Source organism: Rhineura floridana, chromosome 1 (genome assembly GCF_030035675.1).
Source record: "Rhineura floridana isolate rRhiFlo1 chromosome 1, rRhiFlo1.hap2, whole genome shotgun sequence".
NCBI classification, from domain to species: Eukaryota; Metazoa; Chordata; class Lepidosauria; order Squamata; family Rhineuridae; genus Rhineura; species Rhineura floridana.
In genome coordinates this window covers 145,756,615-145,780,220 of record NC_084480.1, presented here as the reverse complement: position 1 = coordinate 145,780,220, position 23,606 = coordinate 145,756,615, and the positions used below count along the sequence as shown (strand labels likewise).

Sequence of the window (23,606 nt, the reverse complement as noted above, 5' to 3'; positions counted from 1 at the left end):
AGGGTGTGGACACCAGCTGAGCTCAGCCAGCTTTTGTGGAGGAGCTGAAGTTGCAACAGATGTGCCCCCTTATGTCTGGCATATGTACATTTCATCCCCCAAAGGGAAACAACTTGTGGTTAATTAAGCAATTGGCAGGATGTCATCTGCAGTGGCAAAAGTCCAGCAGAGTGCATGAAAACGACTTTTTCGGCAGCAGGAGATTCTTGGAAGGGCTGCAGCATCTTCCTCTCTCACTTCATGACATGCTGTACTCTGCATAAGCAAGCCAAGAATCTGCACCCTTCCATTTTTGCTCTTTCTTTCGTCTGCTCCTAAGGAATACGGCTTTTGTTTTATGGAGAGAGCGGGGGAACTGCAACCCAGAAGAGTTTAGCAGATATATTTGGAGGCCTTTTTTTCCTCTGCATAAGCAAGCTGACTGCCAAACCTGAATTGCCAGCAGGGAAAGCGACTGAACAGCTAAGCAACTGCTCTGAGTTTCAGCCTGCCTGTGGTGCAGGTTTTTCAAGTCACAAACACCTGCCTGTCGCACACTCTTTCTTTCATACACGCACACACATGCATGCATAGAGGTGCTGTTTGAGGTTACCGCCTGCACAGGTACTTAAACACTCTTGTAGGATCTTGGCTGCTTAAAGAAGAGCTGGTTGTTCCCAGGTAAGTGCAAAACTGAACAGAACGCATTGATAAGACCTAACAGCCCAGACTGAAGTTAATGATCCTGTCAGTGATGCTCCTTCTCTGATGGAGGCAGAAGGCAAAGGGTCAGGAGTATGCAGTGAAGCCTGGCAGCTTTAGGAAACAGGATCCAGGAGGAGAGAAAAGTCAATCGCTTCCAGACTGCATGTTTCGAGAGAGGGAGCTTTTTCCTTGTATCTGTGATGCTTGCTGATGCTGCTGGATTAGTGTTGTTTTATACGGTACGGTCAAGTGCATGCCACTCATACAGTAACAACAGAATAAGAAGATGATAGAGAAGGACAGAAAGAAAGGACAGGTTCCTGCCCCGATGTGTTTACAATCTACATTTTGACAGGGAGACAGGATATGGAAGGAAAGAATAACAGACCACAGAGATGGGGAAGACAACACTCTTTAGGATGTTTTCACAGATGTACTGAAATGAGCATGCTGCACTGATAACAATTAGTTTAATATTTCTATCATGCCTTTTGATAGTTGACACATAATGGTGTTTGGAATCTAACAGCATTAGAGGGTTGGTGTGAAATGGTCTTTCATATAGTGATTGCAAAAAGAACCAAGAGGTGTCAACAAGTCCAAAGTACCTTAAATTTGGGAGATAAAATTTAACATTCAAAATGGCAATTCAAAATCCCACTTTCCAATTTAGACTGGCAAAATCAGGAACATTTACCAATTTGTGTGTATTTCTGTTGGTTTCATGATACTGCTTTGTGCATTCCAGCCCTTTGAGCAGTTGGAAGCCCCATGTCAGCCTTTCCCCCTTGTGAGAAAAGTGTATCGAAAATTTATGGTACCTTTTGTAGAAAACTCTTCATGTACAGCTTAGTAGGGGGAAGCAGGCACACACCCAAAAAGGCAATGCTAATCTTTTTGCATTTGGAGTTCCTTCAAATGCAAAAGTGTACTCTGGTATCCTTCCAAGGCAACTACTTGCAAATCAGCTGCAAAAGTTAGACTTGTTTTCTTGAACTGCCCAGGTTCAAATTGCTACACTGTTTCCTTCAGTCCTCCTCTAGGTTGGAATAGTGTGATAACAAATTTTACTAGCTAGTACCCACCAGCCATCAAAGGACTTTGATGACTTCAGTTAGCAAGTTATAGAAAATCCTTGAGAGGAGATCATATGTACAGTAATACCTCAGTTAGCAAATCCTCCAGGAAAGAAGCTCCTTTTAACAAAGTATTTTTTGGGTGCGGAGGTGGGCGCACACTCTGACATAGCAGAATGTGGCTTCTTGTCTACTGGATTGCGGCTGCTACAGGCAGCTCTCTCACATGTGGCTGGAATGGTACTCTTTGCCAGCTGGTGCAGGCGCCTTCACAGTTAACAGTGCTTTGGGTACTCTGGAAGTACTGTTTACTGCAGATGTGTCTGCTCAAGTATAGGAGATGATGGCACAGAGCGAGCGAGAGAGAGAGAGAGAGCACAGGGTGTTGGTGTTGGCAGCTACTCCTTGCCTGTCTGCTTGAATGTAAGAAGAGATCTGTGCTCAGAGCTTTAGATTGCTATAGCAAGATGTTACATGAGAAAAGAAAAAAGGCAAGGCAGGAGGCCCTGGATGCATTTTTGAAGAAGCCTTCAAGTGGTTTGTATGCAAGGCTTACCTCACCTGATTGTTTCATTTCAGACATGGGTATTGTCAGTTTTGAAGAAAAAGTTTGCTGAAATATATTGAACTGCTCTTCTTTTTTGTGGTGTAGGAACCTATCCCTGTTCTTTCCATTTTATTCCTACCTCTGGTGCCAAAGTTTCTGTTAAAGAAGGAACGCATCTACTTCATTAACTGAGGTATTACTGTAAATACAAAAAGCATGTGTGAAAACAACGCTTTCGGATGTGAGTTTTGCTTATTTCTTGCCAAATTCTATTGGCCTTGTTCATTCTCTTGGGGTCCCTTGTTATTTCAACACACTGAGTAAAACTGGAGGGGACTCCTTTGAAATGTGGTGTTATTTAGGGAGAGAGCCCACATGGTCCTAAAAACCATGGAGGAAAAAGTGAATGGGCATATTTCCCTGTAAAGATTCTGTGTGCCCCCTTCCACGGGGATAGTGCTTGCCAACCATTTTTATGCAGAAGATGGAAGGAGTGAGAAATAAACAGAGGCTAGGAATAGCAACTTCAGCAATGGGCTGCAGCATGATCCACGCATAAAAGACTGTGCTGAACACAGCAGGGTGGTAGACTCCGGAAGCATGTATTATTCAGGTGTATACTTGTCAAATTATGATGAGGGGGGTAAGAAAAGAGAGAGTAACAGAAAAGTTTCTCTTCCTGGTGAAATGAGAAGCCTGCCGCTGTTCTCAGAAGACAACCTGCCAAATACCTGCTATTCAAACAAGCCAGTTGATAAGCAATATTTGTTTGATGCTCTTCCACCTGTTCCCTAGGCAGCCAGCACAAAAGCTAACAGCAAGTGAAACCTGAAGCGACAGGTTGTGAAGGCAGGTGACCAGGGTGGCATGAGAGGACCCAACTTAGGGGATCAGATGCCCTGTTTCAGAAGTGCCAGTCTCTGCTGTATTAATGCTCCTGGACGCTTTTTCACATTTCCGTTGGGGTGGGGCAAGATTGCTGGCAAGGTTTAAAGGCCCACTCTTGAAGATCTTCCAAGATTAAATTGCAAAAAATCCAAACAGTGTATTGTCAGAGCATTTGTTGTGGTTACTTTTTGCTAGCTTGTAATAGCAATGTGGGTCAAAGGATCGTCTTTTTTTTAAGCAAAGAGATTTGTGTGTTTTAACATGAGCACCTAGATTGTAGATCCATTTCATTGTTAGTAGTAATACTGTTGCTCAGGACAGAACTAGATGTTACAGGTGGAAAGATGGGGTTCCCAATGTGATGCGTCTTTCCCTGGCTCTCCCTGTCAGGTTCCTACCTGCTCGTGGTTACTGCCTGTCTCTAGGCACCACCAGGGACTCCACCAGTCCGGACCGCACTCTCTTATGATTTCTCTCCCCGCTCTAGCACAGATCTCAACAGATCCCCCTGCTAGGCAACCACCAGTAACGTCCCAATACTAGTATTCCCAGAGACTCTGAATACTGGTATTGTTATTCTCTTCACCGCTGCCACCATTTGTTACAGTTCCCCTTCAGCCTTGGTCATTACCTTACCCTCCCTTCTGGTCTGTGAAACCCCAGCCAAGGATCAGGCCTTTGGTAAACCAAATTAAGTATTTATTACAGATAACAAAGCTAACAAGATTAACAAGATTTCTTCTTAAGGCACATAAGCATATGGTTTTACTCAATACTAATCCGAACTCCACCTCCCTCCTTCTCCACTCTCTCCTGGCAAACAACTCTCTCAAATTCACACCACATCCACCTATCAACATCCACCTCTTTCTCTTCTCCCCCCCCAGATTCCACAATTCACCACCTCACATTCACCCAGATTTACCTGTCATCCTTTCATTTATACTGTCAGCCATTTTAAACATTCAGCCAATCATCAAGCATTCTATTGCCTATTCACTCCCCCTCCTCTTTCACTACTTACCATGTATACTCTAAACAACCAGCACTTACCATATATACACTAATATATAGGAACATCACACCCAACCCTTTTGTTCCCCCTTTCTTTGTAATGCCATTATAGGCTGCATCTGCAGGGCTAAATTAGAGGACAGGAGCATATCCCTTTCTCCATTGGCTAGTTCTCTCCTGTAGATATCCAGTCATCTTCCCCAGCAAGGCTGTGGAAGGGAGCCTATCTGGGGCAGGATGGGGTGGGGTGAACACCCTCAGGCAAGGGCATTTACAGGGGAGAATTGGTAGGCATCAGAGTAACCAGGAGAAATAGCTAACCAAATATTCCTCCTTGCCCCTTGCCAACCCTCCTACAGCTTCAGCCCCCGCAAATAGGAGATGAAGACATATTTGCCAAGGTAACTTCTTGTGAGTAATAATTCAATGTGACCTACAACATTTGTTGCTATCTGCCTGCAGAGGCTGTATCCAATCAGCATACTCCAGGTAGATATATTGAAATTAATGGTCCTAAGGTAGTCATGTGCATTAATTTAAATGTGTCTGCTCTGGGTAGGAGTAACATGGGATACAACCTATGGTTGTTGGAGATGGTTCCCTCCTGTGAGTTGGACAGGCTCAGGCTATCTTGCCCCCCAGCTACCAATTAAGAGGGCCACCTGTTAGGAATTTTACTGGGCTAACCAGATTTTTACTATTTGGGCCAGTAGTCAAAACTGGAACATACAGAATCAGGCAAAAACCCCAGTTGAATTGTGTGTGTGTTTGCAATTGGTGCACGCACACATGCACTGTCATACCAATGTACCAAGGTATCAACATGCAGAAAACTAGGCTGTCAACAACTGTTTGATCTGCATGATCATGTTTGTCTGCTCAGCTGAAGGGTGTGCAACCTGTTCTGGCGGCAGTTGCCCTCTCCTAAAGGATCAAATTTGTAGTTTGAGGCGGCTCTTGGACCTAGCATTGTCACTAGTGGTAGATGTGCCCTTGGTGGCTTGAAGTGCCTTTATTAGCTTAGACTAATATACTAACAGTGACCCTATCTGGGCAGAAGTAGCCTACCTAGTTATTCACACCATGGTAATCGCCTATCTGGACTAATCCAATGTGTTATACATGGGGCTGCCTTTGAAGATGATCCAGAAATCTTCATTTGTCCAAAATAGAGCAGTTATATTGTTAACTGGGACTGGCCACTACAATCATTCATACTTGGCTAGTGCTTTGCCATCTGAATTGGCAGGGAGTCTGTTTAGAGGCCCAATTCAAAGTTCTTGTATTACCTTTTAAAGTCTTAAAGAGCTTACAGCCAAGGTACCTGGAATATTGTTTCGTTCTCCCATATATACTGCAAGGTCATCTTCAGAGGCACTCCCCTAGGTGCCCATATGACAGATGGCCACCGGTGGAGAGAGGGCTTTTTCAGGGGGGTGCACACCCTGAATGAGGAATGCCCTCTCCAGGGAGGCTTGCCTGATGACACCAGATGAAGACCTTTTTATTCTCCCAGGCCCTTGTAGAAAGAGTTTCAGTTGTTTTTAGAGCATCTGTATTGCTGTCTCTTTTGGCATATGTTTTGACTCTATACTGTGCTCTTTTGCTGTTTTAGATTTCATGCACGTGTATTATTTAAAATTTGTGATTTCAGTATTTGTAGTGTAAATTGACCAGGGAACTTTGGTTATGGTGCAGTATGGAAATGCAATAAATCAAATAAAGGAGTCATTTATTTATTTATTTATTTATTTTATTCAATTTTTATACCGCCCGAAGCCAAAGGATCTCTGGGCGGTGCACAGCATAGCATAAATACGATACGATACAATAAAAATACATTAAAATGACAATAGTAACACTAAGCATATATGTTAAACAATTAACAGCCTGGTCTATGTAACAACAAAAATTTAAAATATTTACACTATCACCACCTGACCCCCTGGCAGTTGGCAATCCTGCCCATCAACACTTACCCCTTACATACCAATTGATCACTGCACTCTGAAGGTGAGGGCCTCCTGCAGAGACCATCTTATCAGGAGGTCTGTTCCACACAACATAGAAAACGGACCTTTAGTGTGGCGGCACCTACCCTGTGGAATTCCCTCCCCTTAAATATTAGACAGACACCATCTCTGTAACCTTTTCGGCACCTAGTGAAGACTTTCCTCTTTCAACAAGCCTTTTTAGTAGGGACCTTATTCCAGTCTGTGTCTGTGTTGAAATTGCTTTTTAAGGTGTTTTTAAAGCTGTTTTTTAAAAAGATGTTTTAAAGATGTTTTAAGATCTTTTTAGTGTTTGCCCCCTTTTTTGCTGCCCTGGGCTCCTTCTGGGAGGAAGGGTTTAGAAGTTTAATAACAATAGCAACAACATTTCAACCCCTACATCAGCTTTATCCTCATTTAGCTATAGTGACTTCCCCTAAAGATTCCCGGGAAGTATAGTTGAGTGAGGCTTCTCTGTTAAAGATCTTTTCCCGCTGTGTGCGCATGCAAACATACGCCCACAGAGTCATAAGGTTACCTGGGGATGGTTACCTGGCTTTTAAATCAGCTTAACTACATAGTGCATGCAAAATGTGCAACACATTGTCAAGGTGACTATTTCTAAGGAAAAGCCATTGCAGGAGAGGGCAAACTGGGGCAGAGAAGCAGCAGGCAGAGGGGAGGCTTAAACCTTTCCTCACTCCTCCATTTTTAAGTGTATCCTCCCAAATATGCTTACTGTCTGGAATACGGGGAGGGGGGGTTGCTACACACATTTGTGTATTTGTAATTTGATGTGAAATCTAGCCCTCCTGTTACGTGTTGCTCATGTGAAGGGGCATTGTGTGAATAAAGGGACTGTGGGGCCACATCTATGGCCCTGCCTCTGATGACACACAGCTCCCTTCTCCCACTAGAATGGGGCTTCTGAAGTATATCCCCTAAGGGCCCCTACAGAGTTGTTTTTGCAGGCATATTCTGCAACATGCCATTGATGCAATAATAGTACATTAGTGGTAGATTGATACTGGACTGCCCACAAATTCTTCTGCTTTATTAGTTGTTCTGCAGTGCTTCCCTAGAGTTACTGCCTTATGACCATTTGGAGGAGCCATCTTGCACTATGGCACAACAAAAGCAGGACAAAAACAAAAGACATAAAACAGAACATTTGTGTTATGAAAGCTATAGGATTTCAGCAGGCATGTACTGATTGGAAACAAAGCAGTATTTCAACAGAGTATTGAAAGTGGGATCATATATAACCACCCCAATAGCATCATGAGCACCCATCATAATGAACACACAATGAAAACACTGCCTGGATGTGTAACGTTGCCTTTTATTATATGTTATATTATATTTATAGTGTGGTATTAATTCTTGTATTGTCGTAATGTTTGCTATTTGTTTTTTATTATTATTATTATGGTTGTATTATTTTGTTTGAAATTGTTTTGCAATTGTTTGCTCTTGTTATAAGTTATTTCAATTATTGTTTTTTCTTATTGTAAGTCGCTTTGAGTTCTACTGTTGAAAAAAAGCGACTAACAAATGCCAGTAATAATAATAATAAGGATGGTTGGATGGGCAAGCCCTAAGTCTCCACCAGCTTATCTTTGCTAAGCAAATCTCTGATCTGGTTTTCCTGGAAGAAGACACTGTGGTTCTTGGCACATTGCCGCAGCTCTCTTTGCTGGCACCACTCAGTGAATTAATATGCAGAGGCAAACTTAGCCTACTCCAGCTCTTAGCAGGGTGCCTTAGCATCAGCATAATTATTCTCTCCTCTGGACACAAGAGCTGCCAAAGGATAGCTGAGTGAGCACAGCTTTGACAAGAGCAGAGAAGAGGGAGCAACAAAGCTGTGCTTCCTGGAAGAGAAGTTGGACTAGGGTTACGTTTCTATACAAAACTGGGACAGAACAATCCCAAAACAACTTCTGGTGAATGAGTCCAGTGTATTCTGCTGCTCCATCCTCAGGAGTGCCAGGCCAGCAGGTTACTGTTAGCAGGTAGCTAATGATGATCGTTGGCTTGAATGTAACCAGTAGCCAAAGATTTATAAAGCTGCATTTGTTACAGAGGGAGGGAACATCGCTAGGCAACAAAAGAACAATTGGCTGTGTTTTCTGTATTCTAAGATACTGATTTGCATTTGTTAATGCAAAACATGCATTTCATGTTTTAAAACATGAGCTCCCTTAGAGTTCATATAAGCATAGCGGCTATGGCTTGAAGGCCAAATTAGACTTGATGTTAAATGCTGCTTTGCATGTAATGTGCAGGTTTTTAAAAAATGCAAATGCCATCAGCTGTGAGGGGGGGCTAATAATTTTCTGGGTCCCAGGAAGCATGGAGGGGAAATTTAATCCTTTCCTCCCCTGCTGCAGTCCAGGGGAAAATCCCTCTTCTGAATCTGGCATTTGCTTTGGAAATCCCCCAATGGCATCAAAGGGTGGATTACCTCTCAATGCAAAGAGCATCTTCAGAGGAGGGATTGTCCTCAGTACTGCAGTAGGGAAGGAAAGGGTTACATTTCCCTGTCCATGCCTGCTGTGATTCAGATAATTTATTAATCCCACACAGCTGATGCTGTTTGTATTTTTTTAAAAAAATCTGCAGGTTAAATGTAAATTTAATAGCCTCTTAATTACTGGTATCTAAAATTATTATTATTATTATTAACAACAACAACAATAATTTAACTTGTATACCACATTATATTTTTTTAAAAATCTCAAAGTGGTTTACATTTCAACAAAAATAAATATAACTTTTACATTCAACACAGTTGCTAATAATAATAACAATTCCTCATTCCATAGGTTTCCCATGGAGTTATTTGCTGCAGTGACTTCAGCATTGATTCTTGCAGGTCCTATCTATGGAAGGCATTATGGTGTGGTGTCACAGTTTATTGACATGAGCCTATGCTGCCAGCTAAACTAGATGTGCCAGTCTGCTTATGTGCAGGACTGCATCTGCACCCCTTCAAACGCAGAGGCATGAGGGTCCTTTTTAAAGCACAGCATGGGTGGATGGAAGGGGAAAGCTAAAGCCGACATAAACGATTCATTTCAGGTAGAAAGAACAGGCTCATTTTCCCAGCTCCCCTGCCCATTTGTTGTTGTTATGTGCCTTCAAGTCGATCACGACTTATGGCGACCCCATGAATCGGCGACCTCCAAGAGCATCTGTCATGAACCACCCTGTTCAGATCTGGTAAGTTCAGGCCATACTGCACTTTAAATCCCCACTCACCTAGGAGAATCAGCAGGGTGGGAGCGGCCATGTCCACATGTAGGGAAGTGAACTATGGAAGCCACTTCAAGGAATTGTATCTGCACAGTGGACTTTTGTCACACTACATGTGTCAATTCGCTTATCAATGCCAGGATGTCTGTGTTAACCATGACTCATTTTGGTCTGTTAATAAGGTTACTGTTATTGGGCTCCTCCCAACTGCTGTTTTATTATGGATACGTTCTGCAACATGTTTTTGACGCAGTAATAGTACATTAGTGGTAGATTTACTCTGCTTTATTCGTTGTTCTGCAATGCTTCCCCAATGCTACCACACTGTTGTTGTCTGGATGGCCTACAGCGCAACAAAAGCAGGACAAAAAACCTCACATACATTTGTGGTATGAAAAGTTATGGGATTTGAGCAGGAAGTTACAGGATATGCACTGGCTGGAAATGATTGAAAAGGAAACAGTATGACTGCCCCAAAACGTTTGCAAGCAGAAATAGTATTGAAAGTGTGATCACATATGACTGCCATTATAGCATTGTGAGCACAAATAATCATGAATGCAAAGTTTAAAAAAGCATCTAGAGGGGCTCACTCTGAACTTACCATTTACAATCCTACCTACCTACACCCCTGCAACTCAGGATAGCACTTCATGCATCTGATGAAGTGGACTATAGCCCACCAAACCTTACGCTATGACAAATTTGTTAGTTTTTAATGGGCCACAAGACTTTTACTTGTGTTTCCTTCAAGGAAGAACCACCAACAGCATCAAAGCTACATACTGGTAAGAAATCACTTTTAAAGGATGCAAAAGATGTATTGATGTTATTTTTGTATCTCTCCGCAGAGGCTTGAATATTGCCACAGAGCATCATGTCCAGTGGTTTAGATGGATTCGGAGACAGGAGATAAAATCAATTTCTTTCTGTGGCTTTGTTTTTCTCTGTTAACCTTGACAAAGTTTCTTTGCCTTTCTACACCTCAGTTTTGCTGCTTCTGAAATGCTGATACAGTAGTATGCATCAGCATCCACAGTAATGCTTACCTGCATTAAAAAAAACCCCAACAACTTCCAGGGACTGTTGGTGAAAAGCATGTCAGATAATTTAAGAAATCTTGAGGGGCGGGGATGAATACTGATATTACTACATTTTAGTAATTCTACTTCCAGATTGTGCCAGCACAGTTAGCTTGGTATTGTTGAATTTCCATTAAAATATATGGTACTAGGGACTGTTGACCAGTACACTAAGAATGTTATAGGTATGCAAGAAGAGGAAGTTTTGCCCAGCAGCAAATAGTAGGCGTTTGAGACTGGGTTATAGATATTTTAAGCCCATCTATCCAGACCGAATTTATTTCTCTTGAAACAGGAATTATTTACATTGTAGAAGCAGCTGAAAATGGATACTAGCTTTGTAGAAACCTAGCTGTTAGGCACTCAGTGCCATGGACGTAGTGGAATCCAGCCAGGCACAGCAGAGCGAGTAACCTAGTACAAGCTGTGGTCTGAACTTCATTCAGATGGTCTAGGGCAGCCTTTCCCAACCTTTGGATCCCCAGATGTTGCTGGACTACAACTCCCATCTGCCCCAGCTAGCATGGCCAATGGTCAGGAATCGTGGGAACTGTAGTCCAGCAACATCTGGGGACCCAAGGTTGGGGAAAGCTGGTCCAGGGTATGTCTGTAAAAATACAATTAAAAATCATGGGGCACATAGCAATTACAATTGCTACAACAGGCAAAAATCAAAAATCATTTAGTGGCCTACTAAGACCCTCAGCAATTTTCAAGTGGTACATGGGGAGAAAGTCTGGGGACCACTTGCCTTAGGAAGCAGAAGCAGGATGCGGCTGTTGTAGGAGGAGGAGGAAAGTAAATAGTTCCTCCTGATCACATAATGCTTTGATTAGAACTAGAGAATTCTGCCCATTGGCTTGAAGAGCCAGCAATTAATCTCTCTCCTACCCCTTGGTACCTGTTCCTGGTAGCACATAAGAAAACTGCCTGACTCGCAGGTCTCTTAGCTTGAGCCCTTTCATTGCCGGACACTGGTAACATGCCATTTAAGCCACAGTCCCTAGTTTGACAGCACCTTTTAAGCTTACGTCCACAGCAGTAGTTCTTGCAGATGGGATGAGATCTGCTTGTAAAATAAGCAATCAAATATTGAGTGTGGTTATAAACAGATCTGTATACTAGTTGTTCAGCATCCACAAACACATTGCTCATTCACGGGGAAACACATTGCTTTAAATGCTTGATTCAGCTCATGATTAGCTAGACAATTTCATTTAGTATTTCCTATTTCATTTTTAGAATGAATGAACAGATCAGTGAACAGATAGACATTATCCAGGCAGGCCAGTCCTATGGTTCTGCTTATACCAACAGCTGCTGCAGCAGGGCAAGTCACAATCCTCTGCACTCCCGACAGCAAAGCAGAAAGCACAGGGGTAGTTATAGATGCAGTGCAGTAATACTGGGAGGCAGTTCCACAGAAGCTCTGGCAGTTCCTTCACACCACCCACCAGTCACAACATGCACCACATTAGCCACACAACGCACCAATCAACATGTAGCAACAACATGATGTCACAGTGATATCACTCTACCCATAGGCCTGCTCCTTCATATGTTAGGTACATTTGTGCAGAGAAACACATTGCGTGCACGCAAGCACACATACTTCCCATCTCAGTCAAGGTCACCCATGTCAGGCCCTGCTTCTTGGCGTGCTGCTAGAGTGAGAAGGAATATTAGGAATTGGCTGCTCTGTTTCTAAATAGCCTGTTAATTTTATGCTTGCCAATCTGCATGTGAAATTGAACCCATTTCCTCATTTCTCAAAAAGGTTCTCGTGAATTAGGAATGAGTAACTCAGTAAATAATTCAGTAGACCAGAACAAATACTATATTCTTAGGGTTGCTGTGGTTCATGATTCTTTAAAGGACTGCAGTGTTTCTTGCTTATTTATTTGTGTCATTTTAAAGAGTCAATGCAACTTCCTGCATTCTTAGGGCTTAACTGCCTGTGATTCACAGTAGCCCCCAATATGCTTTTTGAAGAGAAAAAAGAGAAGGAGAAAAGAGCAGCTGCCTTCAACCGGGAAATCTGGAGAAGGAGGAGTAGTGTGGAGAGTGGATGTTTAACCATTTCCCTGCCTGCAGCTCTTCTAATCACCTTCCCAAAACTGAACTTTGACATTATTTTGACCTCAGCAGCTGGAAGGAAAAGCCACTGGAAGTAATTTGGAGTGGAGAAGCTAGCAGGCATTATTTGGCTTTTCATATAGTATTTCACCACTGTGCATAGTCAAACAATGGAATTTGCTACCATCATACACAGTGATGGGCACCAATTTAAACTTCTGTAAGGGGGCTTTACACAAATTTATGGAGGAAAAGGCCCTCAATGGCTACTACTCATGAATGGCTGTGTACTACCTCCAGGATCAGGGGGCATCATGCCTCTGAATACCAATCAGTGGCAATTAACAGCAGGAGAAGCCTGATATCTTCATATCTTGATTGCGGGGTTCCCAGAGGCATGGCTGGCCACTGTGAAAAAAAAGATGTTGGACTATACAGATCTTTGGTCTGATCCAGCAGGGCTTTTCTTACACTCTCACAGTGGTAACAGCCCTTTATGACTCATAAACAGTTAGAATGCCAGGGTGAATGCAGCATTTATCATATGCCTTTGTACAAAGAGATGTCCTGGCTTGGGGCAAGCAAATTCTGTAGGCTTAAAAGGTGCTCTGCCTATTGATTAACCTTTGCTGTTACTCTTTGCACAGTTTGAAACAATTCCATGAAGTTCAGAAATGAGGGTTTTCATGGAAAAGTTAGGATTAGGCATTTACAGAAATACTTCTGTACCCAGCAACACTTGTTAGATTTACTTGGGAATTCTCTGGCATTATGAATGCCAGAGTTATGTTCTTCAATGCAGGATAGAACTTGCTCACAAAATTCTGCACAAAACTATCCTCAGCTAAATGTGATATTCACCAGATGATGAATATCTACAGAGGGTTGTATCCAACGTAATCATGCTCAGAGTAGACCCACTGAAATCAATATGCTTTGTCCATTGGTTTCAGTGGGACTACTCTAAATATGACTAAGTTGGATACAACTTAGAATATTTTAGATTTTTGTTTACATTCAATTATATTTAATTTCCATATTTAATATATGATTGTTGATATATTACAGATTTTGAGTTGTCACCTATTGGTATTTAGCATTGGCCTTTACTTTAGATATGAAATGTTAATTAATACTTGACCGTATTTGATTGCTGGCATACCATGGTATTAGTATTTTATTGTTTTTGAAAGTTGATATGCAATGATGTTTTGTATTTGGTTGTATTGGATTATTGGCATATAATAGCATTTTACAGATGACAATTATGAGATTTCATATTCAACACCTGCCAAAATCAAAACAATCATGATTGGCATTAAGTCTGAAGCACTTGTACTTGGGATTTTATGGAGGGAAATTTTACATTTAAAATTCAGCATTTCACATTTAAATGGTGAGTGGCAAAACTGGATATTTTGGGGAAAGGGCTGTGACTCAGTGGTAGAGAATCTGCTTTGCATGCAGACGGACCCAGGTTCAGTCCCTGGCATCTCAAAGCAAGGCTGGGAAAGACTCCTGTCTGAAACCCTGGAGAGCCACTGCCAATCAGTGCAGACCATTGTTCTTCAACTTTGGGTCCCGAGATGTTGGACTACAACTCCCATCATCCTCAGACGGTTTAACACACTAATAAAGGATGATGGCAGTGGTAGTCCAACAACTTCTGGGGACCCAAAGACCCACCAGCATGTAGACAATACTGAGCTAGATGGACCAGTTGTCTTAACTCAGTATAAGGTGGTGTTCTGTATTCTACATTTTGTCAAAACTATTTGTTTCAGCTGATGCAAAATAAGTGGTCAGGTGATGAACTCTGTGCAGAGTCTAACTCTGGTGTATGTATTCCTTTCTTCCTAGCCCACTGTTGCTGTCAAACGTGTCCACAAGATGTCCACAGAAAAGGCCATCAATCCTACAGAGGAGCAGCTGGAGATCTTGGAGTATAACTTCAACAAAGTGAACAAGCACCCTGACCCTGCCACCCTTTGCCTCATAGCCGCTGAGGCAGGGCTATCTGAGGAAGAGACCCTGGTAAGTGACCGACTGAGCGACAGAACACAAAGGCCAGCTCTAGCCCCAGAATCCAGGCCCATAGGAACCATGTCCTCTTCATTAGTCTCGGTGCTTTCAAACCTTCTTCCTAAGCACAGTCTCCCACTCTCTTCCCCCTTTCTCCACAAAAGGCATTTGCCTTTCATTACTACGGGCTGGTTCACACATGCAGCCATATTCACATCTTGATGACTACAGCAGCAAGTGGCCGGACTCACACATGTGAATGAGTCTGCATAGATCGTATGACATAGGAAGCTGCCTTATACCGAGTAAAACCCATTGGTCCATGTAGCTCAGTTCTGTCTACACTGACTGGCAGTGGCCCTGCAGGGTTTCAGGCAGAGAGTCTCTCCCTGCCCTACCTGAAGATGCCGGGGATTGAACCCGGGACCTTCTGTACGCAAGGCAGATGCTCTGCCACTGAGCTACAATGGCCCTTCCAAACAGCTTTTATGTTACCCCACATTATTACAAACTAGATGTGGTGAGGCGAAGACAGCCATATTTGTTGATTCACAATAAATAGAACAAACACTGTTTTGCCTTACTTTCCTGATTATGCTTTTCTTCCAAACCCAGTCATGTCTGATATTACAACTGGGATGGGATTAAAGTGCCTGCAGTGGTGGATTGAAGGGAGGCAAAGCAGGCAAAGCGGAAGGCAGGGGAGGGAGATCCAGCCTTATGTTAAAATTAAACCTCCACCCCTATTCCACCATATTCCAACAGGATAGGTGCGTGGATTTTAAAAAAAACTGTGGCTGCCCCACGGTTGGGTCAAATCTGGCCCTCAAACCCTGTGCTTTTTATTCCATTAGGGACAGTTTACACATATAGCTCCAAGTCTTCCAGGAATCGTGACACAGAGCTGGTCAAACAGGGTTTGGATACCTCTGTGGTGAGTCTCCCACCCTCCAGCTATGTCGCTTAGTAGAATTAATCCTGCCCACCATGTAGTGGGTTCTTGTACCCCAATGACCGCTGGCAGCCTTAATTAATAAATTGGGATTACTTCATGGTGTGGGCACGATTCTAAGCAATAAGCAAACAATTGGGTCAGGATAGCAAGTGGGAAACTTGACACAAATGTGAGACTCCTGTGGTGAGTGAGTATATCTCTATACCTGTCCTTGGTTCAACCAGGCCCAAGATGCTTCTTTTTCATGAGGCTGCCTTCCTTTGAGTCACATATTTCAGATGTACTTCAGTCAGCTGAAGCCAAAACAAATTATGCGTTTTGGCACTGAGTGATATTCAAGATCTGTTTTTCCAAATCATCCTAATCTAAAAAGTATGAAAATCTGAAATATACACTTTATAAATTTAGGGGGGTGTATGTTTTCCTTACCTCTGTCTCTAGTTTGCTATTCTTGCTCTGCCCTTTGTTTTCTTTTTCCTGAGTACTTCTTGTTGCCTCCATGCTTATTTTCTAAACAAGTCACTGCTCCTATTTAGTCAACTGATGATTTATTATCCAAAAACAACAGCCTGTTGCTGTGCTAGACATACGTTTATAGTTGTTCGGCAATGTTCCCTTCTACTACCTTTGACATTCCTATTTACATCAAATAACAGAAAACAGGAAAATTATGCTCCCTCCCAATACGTTGTGGTCCCAATCCAGACTTTTCCCCTTGCTCAATAGCTTTTGCTGAGGAAAGAGAATGGCTAATTCTAAGCGTACTTTTTAAAGCATCTACATAACAGAATTATAGTTTGGCCCCTAATCTACAATGCAGTAGAATAAAGTAGGAATTAGGTGATAAGAGCCTTGAGGTTCTAGAATAGACTGTACCACTTCAGTCTGCAGATGAAGGCTCTCATTTTTTAAATATCCTTTGCACTTGGGGGGAGGGGAATCCTTCCCTACATGTAGAAACTAACACAGCAGGGAGTGGACTGTGCAACAACCTTTCTACTTGATGTGCTAGTTTGTTCACTTGCAGGATTTTGTTTTTCAATTCTAAAAAAAATGTAATCCCCATCTGCTGTATGAAGTAGTAGTAATACAATCCACTCTGTCTTCCCTACCCGTTTCCACCATCACATTCTGCTGTATATATCCATACCAGGTATGGGGAAACTTTGGCCCTCCAGATGTTGCTAAACTACAACTCACATCATCTCTGACCATTGTTCAGGCTTGCTGGGGCTGATGGAAGTTGTTGTTCAGCAATATCTGGAGAAACAAAGATTCTCTGCACCCTATCTAGACCATGCCTGACTTACTGTCCATTTGTTATAGACTCTGCACCCTCAGCAGCTCACCCTCAGTGATTTGATAGGTTGCCCTTGTGCCAACTCAGTTTCTCTGTTTTCATCCTGCCATGTTCCTTTGTTTCTCCAGAAATGGTTCAAGAAGCGCCTTGCGGAGTGGAGGAAATCAGAAGGGCTCCCTTCAGAGTGTGGGTCTGTCAGAGACTGACTTGGACTTTTCTCCTGGAGACAATCCTGGAAGACTGATGGCATTCAGTGATTAATTTTGCTGTGGAATATGTTACTATCAAAACTAATTGTGTCTGTTATTTAACCTGCTGCCTTATTTAAAATGTACATAACCTAAGGGGATAAATAATTATATAAAACCATATGTACCAGTTGAAATGTATTGTTTTTAAGAAGTTATGAAGAAAAAGCTCCAAATCCCACTGACTACATCTACTATGGCCACGGCATGGATTATGATTAATAATATTTTCCTTTGTGGCAAAACTAGTATAAATGAGCAGACAGTAGAAAAAAATAGTATTCCCGCCCCCCACCGCCCTGTGATCTCCAAAAATGAGCTGAGTGCCAGAGCACAGGGAAACAGCAGTGAGGAAAAGTTGGGGCATAATCCAACTCCGTTTGCATAGGCTGTGATATATGCAAAAAGGCAATCTCCAGGAGCCCAAACTGTACCTTGCCTAAACCCACATTCAACTCCCAGGACCTGCTGCAAGTGCAGCAAAATCATATGGTGCATTCCTGCCAGCTATACCAAAATGCTAGGAAAAATCCCTCTGCATCCTGCAGCGGAGTTTATGGCACCAATATCCCCCAAGAGTGTAAGCTGCAGGTTGCTTGCAGTGAAACAATGTGAAGTCCTACTGACCACAATGTACCGGTGCATCTGATAATGACTGGACCCAGAATGTGCTAGCGCAGCCAGATTCCTCCTTTTCTCCTCCTACCTGCCCTGGTTCCTAATCTTAGTTTGCTAGACATTAGTCCACTAACCTTGGAGTTCCCCTTCTTCTTGGGTGGTGTGGCATAAAGCACCTAGCATACAGGTATATGGACCCATGCTACCCAGTCTCCAATATAAGGATTGGGTGATGCCCATAGTTCACTGGATGTCAACATAGCTAAATGAAACTTGTGAATGCTCATGCCATGACTGAATTTTATTTTATTCCAAAAGGTATTCCTCTAAATTAAAAGGACTACTTTCTGCCAGATGTGTCAATAAAAAACACAGAGGTTTTACTCAGATTAGCTATGTGTGCCTTTGACTGATCTGGTCACTCTGTCTATCATCTAAAAGCCAATTCCCAGCATTCTATCACATTCTCACATGGCCACGAAAAAAGCCAGGAAGGGGCTATGCAAATAAGAAAAGGTGACTTCATAACAGTTGCACAATGTATCCAGTTCTATAATATTGTGCACAGCAAGAAATGAGTCTTCAACCAATGCATATATAGCAAGTCCACAGCTATACCTCTAATTCTGAGAAAGTAAAAAAAGCATTCACTGAAGTTTAAAAACCCACATCATGAATGCTGATTAAAATCTGAAGAAGAGTATTTTGAAATGAGTGGCAGTGGTTTGACCCCCTCAGATGCAGCTAAACTTAAGGATTTCTATGTTTAATGACTTATTTCAATGAGACAGTTGAATACATGCCATTGAAACGCCACTGTTGGAGGGGGTATGTTCTGAATACCTCTTGCTGGGAATCACAAGCGGAAAGAGTGATGTCGGACTCAAGTCCTGCTCGTAGGCTTCCCATGGGCCACTATAAGCAAGAACAGGATGCTGGACCAAATGGGCCATTGGCCTAATGTAGCAGGGCTCATGTTCTTAAATCAATGTGCTTATATGTAACTAGAACTTGGGACTGGGATTCAGAAAACGGCTTCATTAAAAGCAGGAATACCTACATTTAGAAATTAATATTTTTGGTTGATTTTTTTTTAAGTTCTGGAAACTGGTAAAAAAATGGAAATGGATTGCCTTCAAGTCGATCCCGACTTATGGCGACCCTATGAATAGGGTTCTCATGGTAAGCGGTATTCAGAGGGGGTTAACCATTGCCTCCTTCTGAGGCTAGTCCTCCCCAGCTGGCTAGGGCCTGCTCAGCTTGCCACAGCTGCACAAGCCAGCCCCTTCCTTGTCCGCAACTGCCAGCTGGGGGGCAACTGGGCTCCTTGGGACTATGTAGCTTGCCCACGGCTGCACAGGTGGCAGGGCACATAACCCCAGAGCCACTCACTGGGGGGGGGGTGTGATCTTTAGCTGGCCCTTGACACCCAGGAGACACGAGCAGGGATTTGAACTCACAGACTCTGGACTCCCAGCCAGGCTCTCCTCCCCATTGGTAGTGTCACATGAATCAATTATGGAAAAGCAAAAGTACAGCCACATGACAAGGAGAAGCAACCAAAGACGCAAAGAATTTGTATGTCATATGTGGAGCAACAGGAAAAATGTTGAAAAATAAAGGAAGTATTAACATAATTATTTCACAGAACACCATATTTCACCAAAATTAGGCAAACTTCATGGAAATTATGAAATCTATACTTAATGGGGAAAACAGTACTTTCTCAACCCTTGAGTTATGCTCATGGGAACACAACATATGTCATGCTGTTCTTTTGCTGCAAGACAGGGTGGATTGATTTGAATCAAGGCAATGGAGATTTCTCCTAAATTTCAGAATTCAGTGTGTTAACAGTTACTCAATAAATGGCTAAATGGGGGGGACACCCACATTATTATAGTTTTCATAAAAATGTACTTTAAATTTAGCTGAAAATCGCAATCCTTGAAAAGAGACTGAAAACATCTCCCTATTAGGTGACAGGATTATGACATCATTCTGCCACCCCAGGCACTGCAGAGCAATGTAGAGCTATTATTTTATAGTTTAAAAAGAGCAAAAAACACAACAAAACACCTTCAGCTACTTCATACAGTTAAGGTAAGAAGTAGCTCTCTCTGCACTAAGATTCTGGATAATATTCTTTTTTTCTTCCATGATTTTGGAGAGGCTTTCATTCACTCCAAACATCCTGTGAATAGCCAAAAAAGGAACTTGCCGAATATTCAGCACAACCCTAAAAATGAAGGACCTGAGACAACTATATGAGATAAAGAAAAATCTTCAGATCACACTCATAACAGGGTTTATCCTGAATATGAGCAATATTACACTGGTTGATCCTATTTGTGGAATGGAACCATACTATTAATCATGTGAGATTACACACTTAATTGGAACAATTGATGTTGTGGGTTTGTTTTTTAAAAAATAAAAATTCTGGAAACCAGGCTTTCAGGTTACATGAAACTACTTCAGGCTTAGGTTATGAGATCAAACATTAAGGGCTCATCCGCACTGGAGTTTAATGTGGATTTGAAGCTGCTTGTGTCTCTTATTTTTTTGTGGTGTACACATGACATGCTCCTCATTCAAATGGCAGTCCACACTGTCCTCTGATTCACAGATAATCCGGTGAGGGGGGGGAAATCCAGTATAAAATTTCATGTTACTCGACTGTGGTGTGGATGCACTGAAGCACATTATGTGGGCAGGCTTTCTTACACGTACAGTGCTATCTATTGCCACACTCCCATTTTGTTTCCATCAGCCCAAAGGAAAGGATACAGCCTGCCCTTTATCACCAGTTGCTGCTGAAGGCATGTTCACTGTAATTTCATTTTCAGCTCTTTTGCATAGAACTGCTCTTGTACAAAACAGCTGTGTTAAAAACAAAAATAATTTTTCCCTTGCAGGTACAGGAGTTGGGAAAGGAGAAGGTGAGGAAAGGAAGTGGCAGCCTTTCATGTGAGCAGATCCAAAACCTTGACTGGCTTGGACTGACAAACATGTTATTTATTTATTGTTACTGCTCTTTTGCGCAAACATGGTATGTGCGAAAACTTCTTTTTCAAAAATATTTATTTTTTAAAAGGTGCCTGCACACAACTAAATAAACACCTGTGCGCACGCCCACAGCAGACCTCAAGTTTCTGAAACTTATGGTGGGTGGGGACAAGCCAGCATGTCTAGTGGTTAGAGTGTTGGGCTAGGACCTGGGAGACCAGGGTTCAAATCCCCCCTCTGGCATGAAGCTTGCTGAGTGACCTTGGGCCAGTCACAGCCTCTCAACCTACCTCACAGGGTTGTTGTGAGGATAAAATGGAGAGGGAGGAGAACCATATGTGCCACCATGAGCTCCTTGGAGAAAAGGTGGGATATAAATGTAACAAACAAATAATAAGTTATTTATTATTTGATTTATATCCCCTTACTGAGGGGAGGGTTAACAATATAAGGTGTGACTATATCCCATTAAGCACCACCCAGCAGTGTGGACGGGAAACATCAAGACAGATTTTGGAGGCATAAAATTGAAAGCTCTCATGTGTGGACAAAGGTGTAGAAACATGCACACAGAAACAGTGATCCACGTATATATGAATGCCCTAGTATGGACATATCCTGTACTTGCTGGAGAGTCAGGCTGATGGTTACTTAGTTGCAGTGGTTTTCTGGCCAATGCTGTTGGCATGGAGATAGTCGAGTTTGAATGTAGGTACTACATTCTGATGTCACATATGACATCACAATCAGGATATGATCCAAGTCTTGGCAAAGTGAGAGGCAGTTAACAGTTAGATTAAGGCTTAACATGGTCAAGATGGATCTTCATGGCAGGTGATGAAAAGATTTAGTTTTGGGCTATATTAACTTTTACCACCTGGAATAAATTTTGGAATGTTTTTCAGAGGAGGTGCATATGACCCTCTGTATCTTGCAAGGATATTGAAGCCACATTTGGGTGCCCTCTGCATGTTGGATAGTTATATCTGAGTGTGGTACTTCATATCTCTTACTACTGCATTTGTATTGCTTTCCCACTCCTTTTTAACTTTACTGCAATAATGGAAATTAAAAATATAAGCATATCATACATATCATGACTTCTATATATATATGTATTCACTAATAGGCAAAAAACCTTGCGGTTTAAGAATGTACCTATAGCCCACAGCTATTTCTATCAAACTTTAAAAAGCAGGGAAATTGGGCAGCTATAGTGAATGCACCAGGGGAGCAGGAGACCTGAACTCCTCTTTGAGATATTGGACTGCCCTACAAATTGGTCAAAATGCAAACACCATTTCAGTTGGTCTTTCACAGTCCAATCCACTTCCTGTGTAGCTTGGAAGAATTTGGTAACGTGCCTCTGAGCATATGATGAGTGGTGGCAACACCTGCACTTTCCTTACAGGGAAAAACTTAAAGTCCCTGAGCGGTGCCATTAGAGGCCTGACAGACTAGGTTGAAAACACAGAGCCCACGTCTATGCAAAAGTGCTTAGGCCCTTGTGATAAACACAACTTTTTGGGTGGAAAAGGCCAAAAGGTAAAAAAGAATATGGAAAGGAGAAGACCGCTGCAAAGAGCTGCCATTTCCTTAGTTTTGCCCCCTCCCCCAGATGGAACATGAGTTAAAAAGAAGAAAAAAGTCTTGGGGACACGTGAGAAGGAATGAAGAAAGAGGAGAGAAGAAAGAACTACAATTCCTCCCTCCTTCCCCCCCATGCACCCCCTCCCTTTAATATTAGAAGCAACCAAGATTAATATACGGGTGACTTGCGTGCTATTTCTCAAACAACATCATTTTGGCGATTTAAATGCTGGAGGATTTGTCAGAAGTATGTGAGTATTGCACAGTCTCTTCATTTTGCATTAGAAGGACTTGGTATGAGAGATCGAGCTTCTGCATGGATATTAGCTGTGTTTGTGAGGGTGAAGATTTTTCTTGCTGCTTTCCCAGTGCTCGTTATACCTCTGTCGTGTGTCATTTTCGTCAGCTTCTAGGTCTTTGTTTTGGATCCCTTCAGGGTGTTCTATGTTGCATGCTGTCAGGAGGGATAGAGCCTTCTTCATGGTGCTCGCTGTCAGCAGCCCTCCATTCTTAGGGACAATCAATCAAAATGGGAATCCCCAGCAGTACCTGATTCCCACCTTCTGCAAGAGGGTGGTGACCAGTTGAAAATTTCTTGGCTTTTGCAGCGTATCAGGGCATAAATCTTGTAATGTCATAACAGGCTTGCCAACAAACTGCAAATCTTTAATCTTTCTGAGGGCTCACATTAAATCTTCTTTCTTTGTGAACCTTGTAAAGCAAGCAATAATATCCCGTGGGGGTGCTTTATCATTGGGTTTTGCAGCTAGTGCCTGGTGAGCTCGCTCGAAATCGTTTACCAATATTTCTAGGCCTGGGAGTACAGAATTTAACCATGCTGCCAAAAAGGCATCCATTGACGCAGAGTGTTCTTCAGCCCCTTCTTTAATCCCATGAAAACGAATATGGGATCTATGTACCCGATTCTTGATGTCCTCCAGCTTATTTTTTATAATTTTATTCTCATGTCAGAGTAGCAATAGTTCCTCTGAATTGGTTAGGCTCAGATCCAGTGCTTCTGGTGATGATTGCGCTACATCATCCAAACGTGCAGCGAGGTCTGTCAGTTTAACCTCTAAGCGCTGAAAAGAGGCATCCCGGGTACTTGCTATGTCCAGTTTAAAAGACTGAAATTGCTTAGCTAGCTCCTTTCCATGAAGCAGCCGCGAAATTCACATCTGCACGTGCTGTTTTAGAGCTTTTCTGAGATCTGGGAGCCATCTTGTTTAGTAGCTGTCTCTTTCCTGC

At 42.4% G+C, this 23,606-nt stretch overlaps 1 protein-coding gene across 1 annotated transcript; it reads left to right on the top strand.

Annotated features, from left to right (window-relative positions):
- The first annotated feature begins 73 nt into the window (after positions 1 to 73).
- HOPX (HOP homeobox) lies at positions 74 to 18,148 on the top strand. Its single transcript, XM_061635301.1, has 3 exons — positions 74 to 660; positions 14,477 to 14,650; positions 17,022 to 18,148. The coding sequence occupies exons 2-3, from the start codon at positions 14,507 to 14,509 to the stop codon at positions 17,097 to 17,099; spliced, it is 222 nt and encodes a 73-aa protein (XP_061491285.1). The 5' UTR covers positions 74 to 660; positions 14,477 to 14,506; the 3' UTR covers positions 17,100 to 18,148.
- Positions 18,149 to 23,606: the final 5,458 nt, after the last annotated feature.

What these genes read in the sequence shown, in the direction of transcription:
- HOPX (XM_061635301.1), top strand. Translation starts at nt 14,507, where the DNA reads ATGTCCACAGAAAAGGCCATCAATCCTACAGAGGAGCAGCTGGAGATC. An exon ending in TATCTGAGGAAGAGACCCTG is followed by an intron (nt 14,651 to 17,021) that starts GTAAGTGACCGA and finishes TTGTTTCTCCAG; the next exon opens with AAATGGTTCAAGAAGCGCCT.